The sequence below is a fragment of the Acanthisitta chloris genome, unplaced genomic scaffold (assembly GCF_000695815.1).
Source record: "Acanthisitta chloris isolate BGI_N310 unplaced genomic scaffold, ASM69581v1 scaffold13657, whole genome shotgun sequence".
Classification (NCBI taxonomy): Eukaryota; Metazoa; Chordata; class Aves; order Passeriformes; family Acanthisittidae; genus Acanthisitta; species Acanthisitta chloris.
Window position 1 is genome coordinate 24,772 of NW_008683251.1, and position 13,006 is coordinate 37,777.

Consider the following 13,006-nt stretch of genomic DNA (forward strand, 5'->3'; position numbering starts at 1 on the left):
AGTTTCCTCTGCTCCTCCTGCTTTATGCAAAGCCTCCCTATTATCCAAGGCAGCAGTGCAGCACCAAGACATGATAAACAACCTAGTATGCTAAGAGGCATCAAAACTTAAAGAAACATGTTGTGTAACTGAACAAACAAGAGCTCTGATAGACAATTTTTGAGGTAAGGATGATGAAGAGCCTTTCCAGGCAAACAGCCTCTTGCTGTTATCCTGAGGGAGGCTCTGCATGCCAGGACTGCCCTATGATGACTTAGGATGGCTGAATACCTGGATCTATAACCACCCAAAACACCAGCACAGTCTGTTCAGATCCTCCTGTTTAACCTTCAATGGATTGGCAACCTTGCAAAATCCTGGAGCCACCAAGTGGAAATCCTTCTTGGAGGCAGCGTTAGCTCCAGCCTGAAACAGCTCCAGCTGCCTCAGTTTCAAATGACTTGGTGATACTGAAGTCACAGTTAGACTTCAGCTTGTGGTGACCCAAACCTGAATTTATTGCTTGTGAGCTGTGCTGAGGGCAAAATGCTAGAGAATAAATCATCTCATTGTGTAGAGATGAGCTAGAACATGGAGTGTGTAAGTGTAGATATGTGGTTCAGGCTAAGCTTAAGCTGTATCTTCTGGAATGAGAGGTCACAACAGGCTTACATGTTAAACCACCCAGAATCTACTGAGATCATCAAGAAAAGTATGAATTAGGGCAAAATGGGATGGATTTCTGGAATGACTATTAAACCAGACAGTGGATGGCAACATGCAGACCTCTGGTATTTTCTGTTTATGTTAACTTGTTAAGATCTCATAGTCCAGAAGTGGCACACTCTTCTTTTCCTGGCCACCCAGTTACTGCAGGCTCAGCTGCTTGTTATGCACAATTTGTTGGTGAAAAGGAGAATAATGGAAGAAAAATGGCAATAGAATTTGACTTTCCCTTTAATCTATGATTAATTAAAACAATGCCTCGAATTTACTATAGACTGACCTCAAGACACCAAAATAAAGTGTATTCTGGAACATTCCTGTTTGCTTTTGCAAATGATTAGCAACCATGAAGAACTGGCTCTAGTATTAAAATCATTACTAATATTATAGTTTAGGAGTCAAGATAATTTCTATGTCTTGTATGGCTTACTCGTCACTTTCTTTGAGATGTTCAATTCAAAGTAGTTTTCTTTCACTTTCTTTATGAGATGTTCAATTCAAAGTAGTTTTCTGGATAAAACGTAGATCATTCTCTCCAATGTCAACATTAATCCTAATGCACTACCCTTTGAATGACTGCAGATTTCAAAGAGTCTTTGAAAAAGAATAAAATGGACATGTCATGCAGCAACCAAGTAAATGCAGTCCCTGATTAATATGCAAGTTTGCAAAGTTCAGAAAATGTCATCATACTCCATAGGTGCACCCTGTTTTCAGAAAGGTCTTTTGTTTTGTTTGTGTATAAATGTCATTCTACATAAATTTCACTCCAGCAGCTTTTCATAAACTCAAGTCAATGACAATATGTTCAAATATTTGAGTGTTTCCTTTAAAACTAGAGGCAAAGAAAAAATCTCTTCGATCTGTTGACACAGCTGTGAAAGACCGTGGTGCCTGCACATAGATTTCTTTAAATAATCTGAACATCTTCTTTTCACCATCCCACTGGTAAATCTGGGAGAAGGTATAGTCACTTCCCAAGGCTAAGTAGTAATTGTTCTTGAAGGAGAAAGGCTGCAGTGTCATGGCTCCTCGGGATGGAAGGGCCTGTATCTCCACAAACTGTTTGCTATTCCATTTCATAACTCTGGAGTCACCAATGAACCTGGTGAGCGTGATGTAGAGGTTATCTTCCATCCTGAAACTCTTCACAGCCAAGACATCTTCCATGTTGGGGATTTCACTGTGTGGGACAAACTTTTTGGAGGCTTTGTTCCACTGGAGTATGATGGGAACCTGGGAACGGCTAGAAAGGATTAAATGTGATTTCCCATCTATATCGAGGAACTCAGCATCAGTGTCCCTGAACCACTCATGAAGGGACTGATAGGAATAAAATCCTTTGTTATTCCACTTATACACTGTTGACAAACCTGCTTTAGAGCTATCTGCTATGACAAAAAACATCTCACTGTCTATCTCAAAAAGCTCTATGTCATTTGGCTTGGAAATGCGAGATACTTCAATATCCTGGAATTTGACAAACTTTGTCCAGCTTTCATCATACTTGTAAATGTGTGAGCCACCAAAGAGCTGTGCCACCACCACAAAGACTTGGTCACCAACAAGAATGGCTTTACATCCCACTATAGACTGACCTATTGTCCAAAGAAAAGAAAAAAGGACATATATTAGCACAGTACAAAGCACCCTTTAAACCAGAGATCACCAAATCACCCCTCCCCTTTATAAACCTGCAGCATCTCCTAATTTTGTCTCTTGTTACATGCCATCAGAGTTTCTTTCCGCCTTTTTCTTCCCAATAACAGGAGAGATGACTTCAAATGCTGGAAATGTCACAACCTGCAAGGTGTGTGAGAATGATGTACCATAAAATGCTAATTCCTTTCTGTCCAGAATACTTTTATTTCTCTGTGTTCAAACACATGCCCCCTAATATTCAAACCAATTATTTTAGCCAAATTTTATTATTTCAAATTAATACGAGTTGTTATCTTGCTGCTCATTGGAAATATGTAATTCTCTTAGTCTTGGAATGTCTGTCCAGCTTAACTGGAAGAATGAAATCCAGTATGTTTTTCTTGCTCCAGAAGGGTTAGAGTCAGCTTTTTGCTACTGTAAATAGAAATATTGATGCATCTTGTGGATATATCACCTGACAGCTGGATGAAAAAGATAAATCTACCTCTGTTGTTTCTGTTAGGTGTTCTTGAGATCACGTTAAACTAGAAATATTTAGGAATATTGCAGTTGCCAGATTAGATCAGATCAGGTTATGGTCTGTTTTGAGAATGTCAAGTCACACTATACAAGAACCACATCAAAAAAGTAACTACCAATCTACTACAACAGGTTTTATTGGAAGAAGGGAGGAATTCCCCTGTGAAGTACACAGTACACAGTTTAAGCAGAACTGTAGCTGCACAAGTTCCCTGACATGTGCTTGGTCAGTCACTGTGGGAGATTCATCCTGGCTCCAATGCTGGCCCCCTACCCATGGATTACACAGCTGGCTTGGGATGATCTGCCACTCTCCCAGTGTAGAAGAGCTGGGAATACCTTCATCTCAAGTACTGTAAGGTATCTGCAGTGCAGGCATGAATGCTCAAGCTGATCATCCAGCTCCTTCTAGTCTAACTTAGCCAAAATGCACTCTGGAAGAGCCTTCACCTGTCTTCTGTCTCCTTCTGCAGAGGTCAGTAATGCCTTTCTCTGCATGTTGACTGCAAAGGCAACCTTGACACCTGGCTCAGCTCCAGAAACCTGTGTTGTAAAGGGTTAAATTCAGATATCCAAACGGGAACATGCAGTTGGTAATGAAACTTCCCGTGGAGCACACAGCTGACTCCAGAACTCTACAAAACACTTCTTAGGCTCTGCAAGAGTCTCTTTATGTGCCTGTGTCCCCTGGCAAAAGTCTCTTGCTCATGTACACGTCAGAGTTGAAGGCTCAAGCTCAGCCCTCCCAGGAATACAGGAGGGTTGTTTGAGAAACAAGGCTGGGCACACTCTGGGTGTGGAGCTAGGACACAAGTCCTCAGCAGAAATGTCTCCTAATCAGGTCGTTCACAGGAAGGTGAAATATGCCTGGAAGGCAGCTGTCTTTGCAAATGACCCAAACTCTCCATTTCCATTCCAGAGCTTTTCTAGGGCTCAGCTAGCTCTCTCTGGGCCGTTGACTTCTCAGTTACATCCACTGGCACATATTTCACCCTCATCTACCAAAACACAAGGAAACTAAAAAGGCAACATTTTTCATTTCCAAGATTTCCTGACGGAGGGGTAGCATCTTGTAAACTTTTGTTAGTGACATACATAGCTGATCTGAGGAGGTAGGTGCTTGCTGCCATTGTAGAATTCAACACCAGATGAGAATGCAGCACATTCTTTGTCTCCCAAAATGTAATGTAAAAATAATCTATTACACATAACAAGGAACAGGAGGGAAGGATGCTCCTTAGATAAATTTAGCTCCTGAGTTTTCAGAATGACTAGCTTGAAGTAGCTGGGAAATCAGGCAGCAGATAACAGCTCTAAAGACTGTCCCTGCTGTCACGGTGTGACTGAGCAACATGAGTGTTGGTTAGGGACAGAACAGTCGTTAGAAAATACGCATTAGAACATCACCTGGCATACTCATGGGCTTTTTGTTTCATCAGTAATCTGGCCAGGATGCTAATTGAGCACGTTTGTAAATTGAAAGCTTTACAGCACATCTCTTTAGGTAACAACCACAGTTTAAATATTTCTTTGTCATCTTCAGCTGGCTTTCTGGCCAGCCCACCCCAGAAGCATCTTTCAGAGCTATTTCCTCCTACATGCAATACAGTATTTTTATATTCTGTTTTGCAGGCACTTTGGCAAAAGTGAGTGCTCCTTCAATTTATACTTTAACTTGCTATGTGATTGAGGCAGCAAGTGCTAAGCTGGGCCACGGTGTGACAATCACAGCAAGTGTTTGTGCCTTCAGAACAATTTACAAGATCAGACCAAAAAAGTTCCAATTTATGTGCTACATAATGTGCATATTTTATCAAGGTGCAGCACTCCACAGAGTCACTCATGTCCAAACATTACACACTTTGATTGGCCAAATTCAACAAAGATTCAGGACAAAACCCAACAAACCGGTCCCATCTACCGATCTCATCCTTGTGAAATGCCAATAGTTCATCACTGACTGGAATCCCAGTGTTCACATACCTGTAATATTGTCATAACTCCTGAAGTTCATTTCAATGTGGTCCCACTCCAGCACCATGCAGTTCTCCATGCTGGGCTGCGCAATGGCTACAAACACATCATTCTTTGAGTTGAAGGTATCCACCGAAACTGACTGGTAGGGCAAAATCTGGTGAACAACAAAATCTGAAACATACATTTGCAACAGTTAGAATACATCCTTGCTGGAAACACAGAGTAAGTGGTCACTGATCATAATGATTAACACTGAAAAATGAGTGAAATACCCTGGATTTTGTCTAACACAAGGATGAAAGTGTCAGTGATCACGTTAGGCATGCAGCAACAGGGGAAAGCATCTCCTGCTTTAGGCATCATAAACTGTCCTTTGGAAATATAGTTGCCAAGGAGATAAAATAGGTAAATAGTGGAAGAAATCAGATTTTCCAGCTAGGCTGGCTAGTGCAAATGAAATCAGGATATCGAGAGATAAGTCTCTTTCCCCACAGCTGGAAGTTGCTTTCCCGTCAAGTGAAATGGCCTTACTAGAATCACTTTCAAGCTGAGAGACAGCAACTACCAGCTGAAGTCCAATAACTTCTTAAGTCATGCAAATTTAATCACTAGCAATTTGTGTTATGCTAAACCAGGCAGAAAGTGAAATGATATCTGAAGTTTGCCTGGGGATAACCCCATTTCGCCTAGACCATAGATAAAATGGTGTAATCAAAAACTCAGTTAACATAATGTTTTATGGGGCATTGTAATGTAGTTTAGGCATAAAATACAACCAACCTGCAAATTACTATCCAGTGGAAAACTTATCCTAGACAATAAGACTGAGGAATTGGAGCAACCTGTAAAGATTAGGAGTGTAACTCCAAAATTCAAGATCCGTTTTTTCTGAAAAACTAAGTGCCTTTGTAGATTTAATTCTGAAATTCACCCTGGGGTAAATCAGCAGTCAGGACACAGCCAATCTGGGGCAAAGCAAGGAGACTTGGGTCTGAATTTGATCTTTGACCTGACAGCTGGACAAGGTCATTATTATTAGAAAAAACCCCATGGTGTAGCAGGGATAACAAAGAAAAAACAGCACTTGGGTCTAGAATGTGGCAGGAGGCCTGTGCTGAAGTAGTGTATGGATACAGATATGTAGGAAAGGAAAGGCATCTTCCACTACAGTGGCATTTCTCTGCAGAATCACACACCACCCTGTTTCAAGCTCCATTTGCTACAAGCCTTCACCATGCACTCCTACTTTGGAAGGGCCTGAGCATCCAGGGATTTTGGTGAAATGGTAATTAAGTCCTCACTCGAGTCCCTCATTTTGGTGCATTATGAAATAATTGCTTCTGAATGAAGAACTCTCTGTTTCTCCATGCTTGAAAGCCTTGCCCTTGAGGAGTTACACTTCTGGAGAATAAAGATAGATGACTACCATTAAACAAACAGAGCAGATTCTACAGCTGCAAAAGAACTGACAGTCTCCATTCTTCGAGGGACTATTATAAATAGATCTTGGGCTTGATTCATAAATGCTAGTAGGCAAACAAGAAAGTTATCTTCATTCTCACTGGGAAACTAAAAGGACTGGAGCAAACTGACACCAAAGTATGCAGAAAGTAAAAGTAAGTGGCGATCATGAAAGGAAGCTAAAGGATGGAACAATAGCAGATACAGTCACAGAAAATATTAAAAAAAAAACCCAACCGACATTTTTAAAATCTTGAGCAAAAGCAACAAAAAGCTAATGCTGAAAAAGACATCTCTTGAAATCTGAACAGTTGTGAAACACTTTGGGGGAATCTGTGAATCGAAACAAACCAATATGTGTGCAAAAATGGGTAACAAAATCAGTTGCAATCAGTAAAAAGCAATAAACATTGGTTTTAGCACCAGCTGGAAATACCAGACTCTAATCTAGAACAGGGTTACACAATAAAAAGATGCTGCCACATCAGGCTTGCCAAAGATTTAGGCCTTGGGGGCTGGATTTAGTTCTACTTGCTTTGCTTTAATGCTAGAAAGAGCTAGTATAGTAGGTACATGGGGTTGGAGGGGGCTGCTTCCCAACATTTTTCTCTTTTAAGCTGGATTCTCTGCATTGGTGAGGGAAGAGGATGCAGCTCTGCTTTCCCTCTGTGCTGCTGCCTTAACGATCTGTCCCTCGCTCCCTCCCACACTGACACAGTTTTGCTCTCCCTGTCTCAAGACATGTGGTTTTCATGCTGCTTTCTGCTGGCTGAGGCTGGGGTGGCACCTCTGTCCTCCAGCCACCCACTCCACCTCCGCTCCCTCTGTGGCTGAACTGACATGAAGGACCCAACACTTTTGTTGGGCTGATTTCCCTTCTGGCAGCTCCTGCTGTCTGATCCCAGCACACAGGAGCACTGATGCTGGCAGAGAAGAGGAAGAGCACGGAGGGAATGCTGGAGGACACTAAGGAGGAAGGCAAGTGATGATCTGTTTGGGCAGCAGCTTCTAAACTGCATACTGCAACTCGGTCCCACTCTCCTCACATCCCTTCTCCCCTCCAGGTGAGGCTACCTGGCACCTGGGGGTGCCAGCAGGGAGCAATAACCACCCCTTCCCTTCTCCCACCACAGGAGATCTCCAGCACAGGAGCAAGTACAGAGCAGGTACCTACTAATTTGCAAACTGCCTCCCTTCCAGCCAGTGAGGAAAGAAAGGATCACGTCCAGAAGACAGACAGGGGAAAACAAGCTTCCAAAGCTCAGTGGGATGACTCCTGCCTGCAGGTGTGGGCAGAGCAGGTCCCAGGCATGCACACAGCCTGTTTCCAGAGGCTGTGGGAGCACGAGCCCTGTTTTCCAGTCTCCTGAAAGTCAGTTGCACGTTGCCCTGAGGTGCTTACAGCCAAAGCACAGCCCCCTCACACACTGTTGTGGGAGACTGACAAGAAATGAAATGGTTTAACCTGCTTCAATGCTGAAAGCCCTGAGAAATGGAAAAGACAGATGCTATCACAAAAAGAGTTAAAAGTGCAGATCACCAACACTGTGAATCACTTTCTCTGTGAAGAAGCAACAGGACCATTTTGTTCTTTGTTTCCCTTTTTATAAAATTTGGCAGCACCTCTTTCCATCTCTCCTCCTGTTACCATTGTAGCAGCTCAGCAGATGCAATGAACTGACTGAGCCAACGAGATGCACATTTTACCAAGCAGACTGCTTTGTTACCACATCCTACATCCAGCAATGCTCAACACAGAGTACTGGGGAATAGAAATGATGGAAAGCCTGATCCCACCTGGCAAAGGAGGGAAATACTATCCTAAAGACTAACATAAATGAAAGGGGTTTGCAGGACCTTGCCCATCACTGAGTGGGAATGGAGAATATGCCCACGGGGTATGTTGTTTACTTCAGAATATGGTACAAGCCTGAGTCTGTGATTGATCAGTGGCAGAGAAGGAAAAAGCAACAGTGTCCTGACACCATAGGGTGTGACAGCTATATGCTGTGCTGTGGGAGCACTTCTCTGATGGCATTTAACAAATATTCCACTGGGCAATCCTTGCCCCACCAACACCTTTGGTCCCAAGAAACTCTACATTGCATGAAATTAGATTGATGCTTGGTGTAATTTCACTTACAGCAGACACAGGGATGAGCATCAAGGGTGAATTTTGCCTGTAGCAACTTTACAGTTAGTTTTTTAGGTACAAAAATGGGACAGAGGGCAGGTAGGTCAGTGTAGGTCTGAGGACCAGGCAGGTAAGGCTTGTTTTTGCACACTGTTAGTGCTATGCAATTGCTTAAACCAGATTGCAGTGAAATAAAACCTGCTCTTACTTTGTACTGGTGCCTCTCGGTGATTTGGCAGACATGGGAATGTAACTTTGGTACTGTTCTAAGCTTCATTGCTCTCCTGTGTTTGACATCCTTTTACGTAGCAGATTATTGCACTCTACCCCTGCTGCTCCTCTGACAGAGTTTTGAATTCTGAGTTCATTCTCTCTTCCTTTACATATTGCCCTCAAATTACCTTTCAGACCTCGCCCTGTAACCTCATTTTACATTACTAGTAATCAACTTTTCTGTTGTGTTTTAGTAACGATGACTGACTTGATGACAGATGAGAACTCGAAGCCCTCTGATATTACTGTGCAGAAAAAAGGCAGAGTGCTGACATCCTATACATAAAAGATGAAAAACAATACTCACAGCTGATATTCTCAGTTATATGATGTGACTATACTTAAAGATAGGTAACTGCAGCTGTTCAGTCATAAAACATAAGCATAACCACATGCAAGTTTCTCTTCACTTCCTTCAGCATGCTTTACATTACCTCAAAAAAATCAAGATCCTAAACAAGACAGTTGTCGGAATATTATTGGACATTTCTCTCCAACTTAATAGAGTTCCATGAAGAACTGCTGGCACTATTGCCACCACATTTGATGCTATAAATTGTGGCTTATTAAATAAAGAAAACAGATACAGCCACATTTTTAAACTTCTTTTCATTGCTTTCTGTGAAATACAGAGATTTTGGGAAGCCCATCTGCCGTAACGATGTGGCTTTATTCCAGATAATAGAAAGCATTCTGTGATGAAAATTAAGGCACAAAGTGAGTCATAATCAAGGCTTTTGGAATATGAATAGTCAGAGCTCTTCTCCCATTATCACTTAATCCAAATAAAAACTCAGTACTCACTTTGGCTTCTAAATGTAATTTTCCCATTTTGTACTTGTTCTAGTACTCAGAAGTGCTTTGTATGTAACCCTTTCCTCCCCCCAGGTCATGCTCACAGAATCGAAAGGGTATAGTCTAAAGCTCTGATATTTAACCATTTGCAGTGTGCTTAGAAATATACATTCTGAATACCTGTAGTGGTGCATTCATAATCAAAACTTGTCACATCATTTAACTTCTTATCCTGATATTCTGCTGGACCAATACACAGGACATCAGAAACAGTGGAATTTGTCATCTTTAACCACAAAAACAACCACTTGGCTTTGCAGTCACACTCAAATTTATTTCCCCTTAAATCTCTAAAAAAACACACAGAAATAAACATATTTGAAAAGGTTGATAGCAATACGAATACTACAGAACTGTTATCACCCTGACATGCTGAATTTCAAAATATCTGAGTAGCCTTGAATTGTTCTGAACTGAGAACTGGGAATTTTCTTAAGTTTGATTTGGACTCTTCCTATGGACTCTCCTTCTCTGGGTGTTATCTTTGCAAAAACTGTTACACTCGAGGAAATATGCTCACAAACAGTAATAGAGCACTGTGATTCATGTGTGAAGTTACTTTTCTAAGTTTTCATAGGATTAGGACTGTAATGTAATAAATCCTGCCAGTCAGGTTGTCTGCTCAAGTCTCCTTCCCACCACTGACATGGATAAATCCCATTCCTCCAGTAAACTCTTCCAGTACCACTGTTTGACAGAGTGGCCTTGCTGGCACCATTTCTGAGTTAAATTAAAGTACAGATGTAAGGCTTGTATTTTTCCAGTTTCTGCTGATGTAGAGTCAATTTAACCTCCCCCTACTAATGTATGTGCAATTTCAACACTGTACTTGTTCTTTGATCCCTTGGCAATTTTTGTGGCTTACAGTTATATTTTTACAACTGCATAAAAAAAAAAACAAAAAAAAAAAAAACAAAAACCCAAAAAAACCAATAAAAAAGCTTTTCTTTTTAATTAATGCCTTTTGCTAAAATACTCTCAGGGAATACGTAAGACAATAACAGGAAAAAATGTTCAGAGAAACTGTAGCTTTAAAATTCATTGTCTCCCTTTTCCTAACAAACAATTTACATGAAACATCAGAAGGAAGTACAATAACACAAGCTATGTACAGCACCACAAGAAGCAACAGTGATTTAAGAAATAGATTTTAGAGGAGTCTATCAAGTAAGCAATTATAAAATGAAAAAAGCTAAAACAAAAAAAATACATGTTTCTTTTTCTGTGAAGATACCAGATACAGCACCACACACCCAGGACCTAACACTGAGAGTAACAGGGTGACAGAAGCAGCAGGCAACAGGAAGATACTCATTACTTACAGTTCAATTAAAGAATCTAAATCACTGAAGACATCCCTTGGCAGAGCTTTGAGATGGTTATTGGCCAAAGAACTAGAAAAGAAAGTTAGAGCTTAGTGTCACAACGAGACTAATGATACAATTGCTCTCTCTTGTGTGGTGACTCTCCCCAAGTCTGAGCTCACTTACAGGTTGTTAATTATCTGGAACTGCCCAGCCACTGGCATTGTTAGCAGTTACCAGGAACAAGCATTAATTATTCTTATTCAAGAATGGAGATTGCTTGAAGCTCACATAAAAGTGAAATATACAAAGCATTTTTGTTGCCCCAGTACAAATGTAAAGCACAGAGCAATCACTAAGCACACTGAAAAGATGTTAATCACGTACCAGTGCAGCAGAGGGGTAAGAGCTGCACCACAGCCCGAGCAGCTCAACCTGCTGCAGTGCTGCCCAAACAGGAATTGCTCTAAGGCCAGTTTTTAATTTATGGAAGGCTGTCACACAGAGAGAAGAGGTTTTCTGTGTAGGAGGTAAACCAGTGGTCGCCCAGCTGAGTTTCATTCAAATAGAAATTACTCTAGCAAGTGTTAAGTGACAGAGGGGTAAGAGCTGCACCACAGCCCGAGCAGCTCAACCTGCTGCAGTGCTGCCCAAACAGGAATTGCTCTAAGGCCAGTTTTTAATTTATGGAAGGCTGTCACACAGAGAGAAGAGGTTTTCTGTGTAGGAGGTAAACCAGTGGTCGCCCAGCTGAGTTTCATTCAAATAGAAATTACTCTAGCAAGTGTTAAGTGACTTACAGGTGAGTCAGGTCTCGAAGGCCACGAAATGCATTTCTTGAAATAGTTTCGATTTTGTTTCCTTCAATGAATCTAGGCCAAAAAAAAATGTGGTTTAAAATACTTCAATTAACATTATGATTAGCATCACTAGTGCTTTAAGCTCTGGTCACTAAATTCAGCAGGCTCCTGGGCAGTCCCTTCAGATTTAAAGGTGGGAAGTCTCAGTGGAGCTGCTCATGTTCCCTCTTCCCCTTTCCTTGGGTGGACTGCAAGGAATGGCGCAAGTACCAGATAGCACAAGGGACAGCATGTGACATAAACACTTGTTGGAGCAAGTTCAGGAGGCCACAAAGTTGGTAAGAGGGCTGGAGCATCTACCCTATGAAGACAGGCTGAGGAATCTGGGGCTGTTCAGCCTGGAGAAGAGAAGACTGTGGAGACCGTAGCCTATCAGCATCTGAAGGGGCTACAGGGCAGCACAGGAGGGACTCATTTTTAGGAACTGTACTGATAGGACAAGGGGCAATGGGTACAAATTGAAAGAGGGAAATTTAGGCTAGATATTAGGAAAAAGTTCTTTACTGTGAGGGTGGTGAGACACTGTCAAAGGCTGCCCAGGGGTGTAGGTGATGTCCCAAATCTGGCAGTGTACAAAACCAAGTGGGATGAGGCCTCAGCACAGGAGGGACTCATTTTTAGGAACTGTACTGATAGGACAAGGGGCAATGGGTACAAATTGAAAGAGGGAAATTTAGGCTAGATATTAGGAAAAAGTTCTTTACTGTGAGGGTGGTGAGACACTGTCAAAGGCTGCCCAGGGGTGTAGGTGATGTCCCAAATCTGGCAGTGTACAAAACCAAGTGGGATGAGGCCTCAAGCATCCTGACATAGTGAGAGGTGTCCCAGCCCATGGCAGGGAGGGTTGTGATTAGATTATGTGTAAGGTTCATTCCAATACCTAAAATTCTATGATTCTATGAATGTTCAGCAGAAAAGGAACAAAGTGAACAAAGCAAAAAAAAATTATTCCTCTCGGTTAATCATCTCAGGGTGTGTTGTGCGAGGCAAAAGACCTGCATAGGAGGTGGACTTTAGCAGCTAAAGACCTCCCTTCCCCTCACAGATCACCTGCATTTTAACACCATGGGGCAGCACAGTGGTGCCAGGGCTGTCCAGGCTGCAGAACAATGCTCTGATGGGAAGCTCCCATGGCAGCACACACAGTGCCACTTCTGCACCCACACAGCCGTGACTTGAACTGCAGACATCTGACATCTGCATAAATGGCAAGACTGCTGCCTTGGTTTTGTCCTGGCTGCTGCAGTTCAGCTCTC

General features: G+C 42.0%; 1 protein-coding gene across 1 annotated transcript; it reads right to left on the reverse strand.

The window, feature by feature from the left end:
* Positions 1-1,154: 1,154 nt before the first annotated feature.
* LGI2 (leucine-rich repeat LGI family, member 2) lies at positions 1,155-11,762 on the reverse strand (the record flags this gene model as incomplete). Its single annotated transcript, XM_009078867.1, has 5 exons — positions 1,155-2,303; positions 4,870-5,034; positions 9,707-9,876; positions 10,909-10,980; positions 11,691-11,762. Coding segments are annotated over 5 exons (1,297 nt in total), but the record flags the coding sequence as incomplete, so codon positions are not given.
* Positions 11,763-13,006: the final 1,244 nt, after the last annotated feature.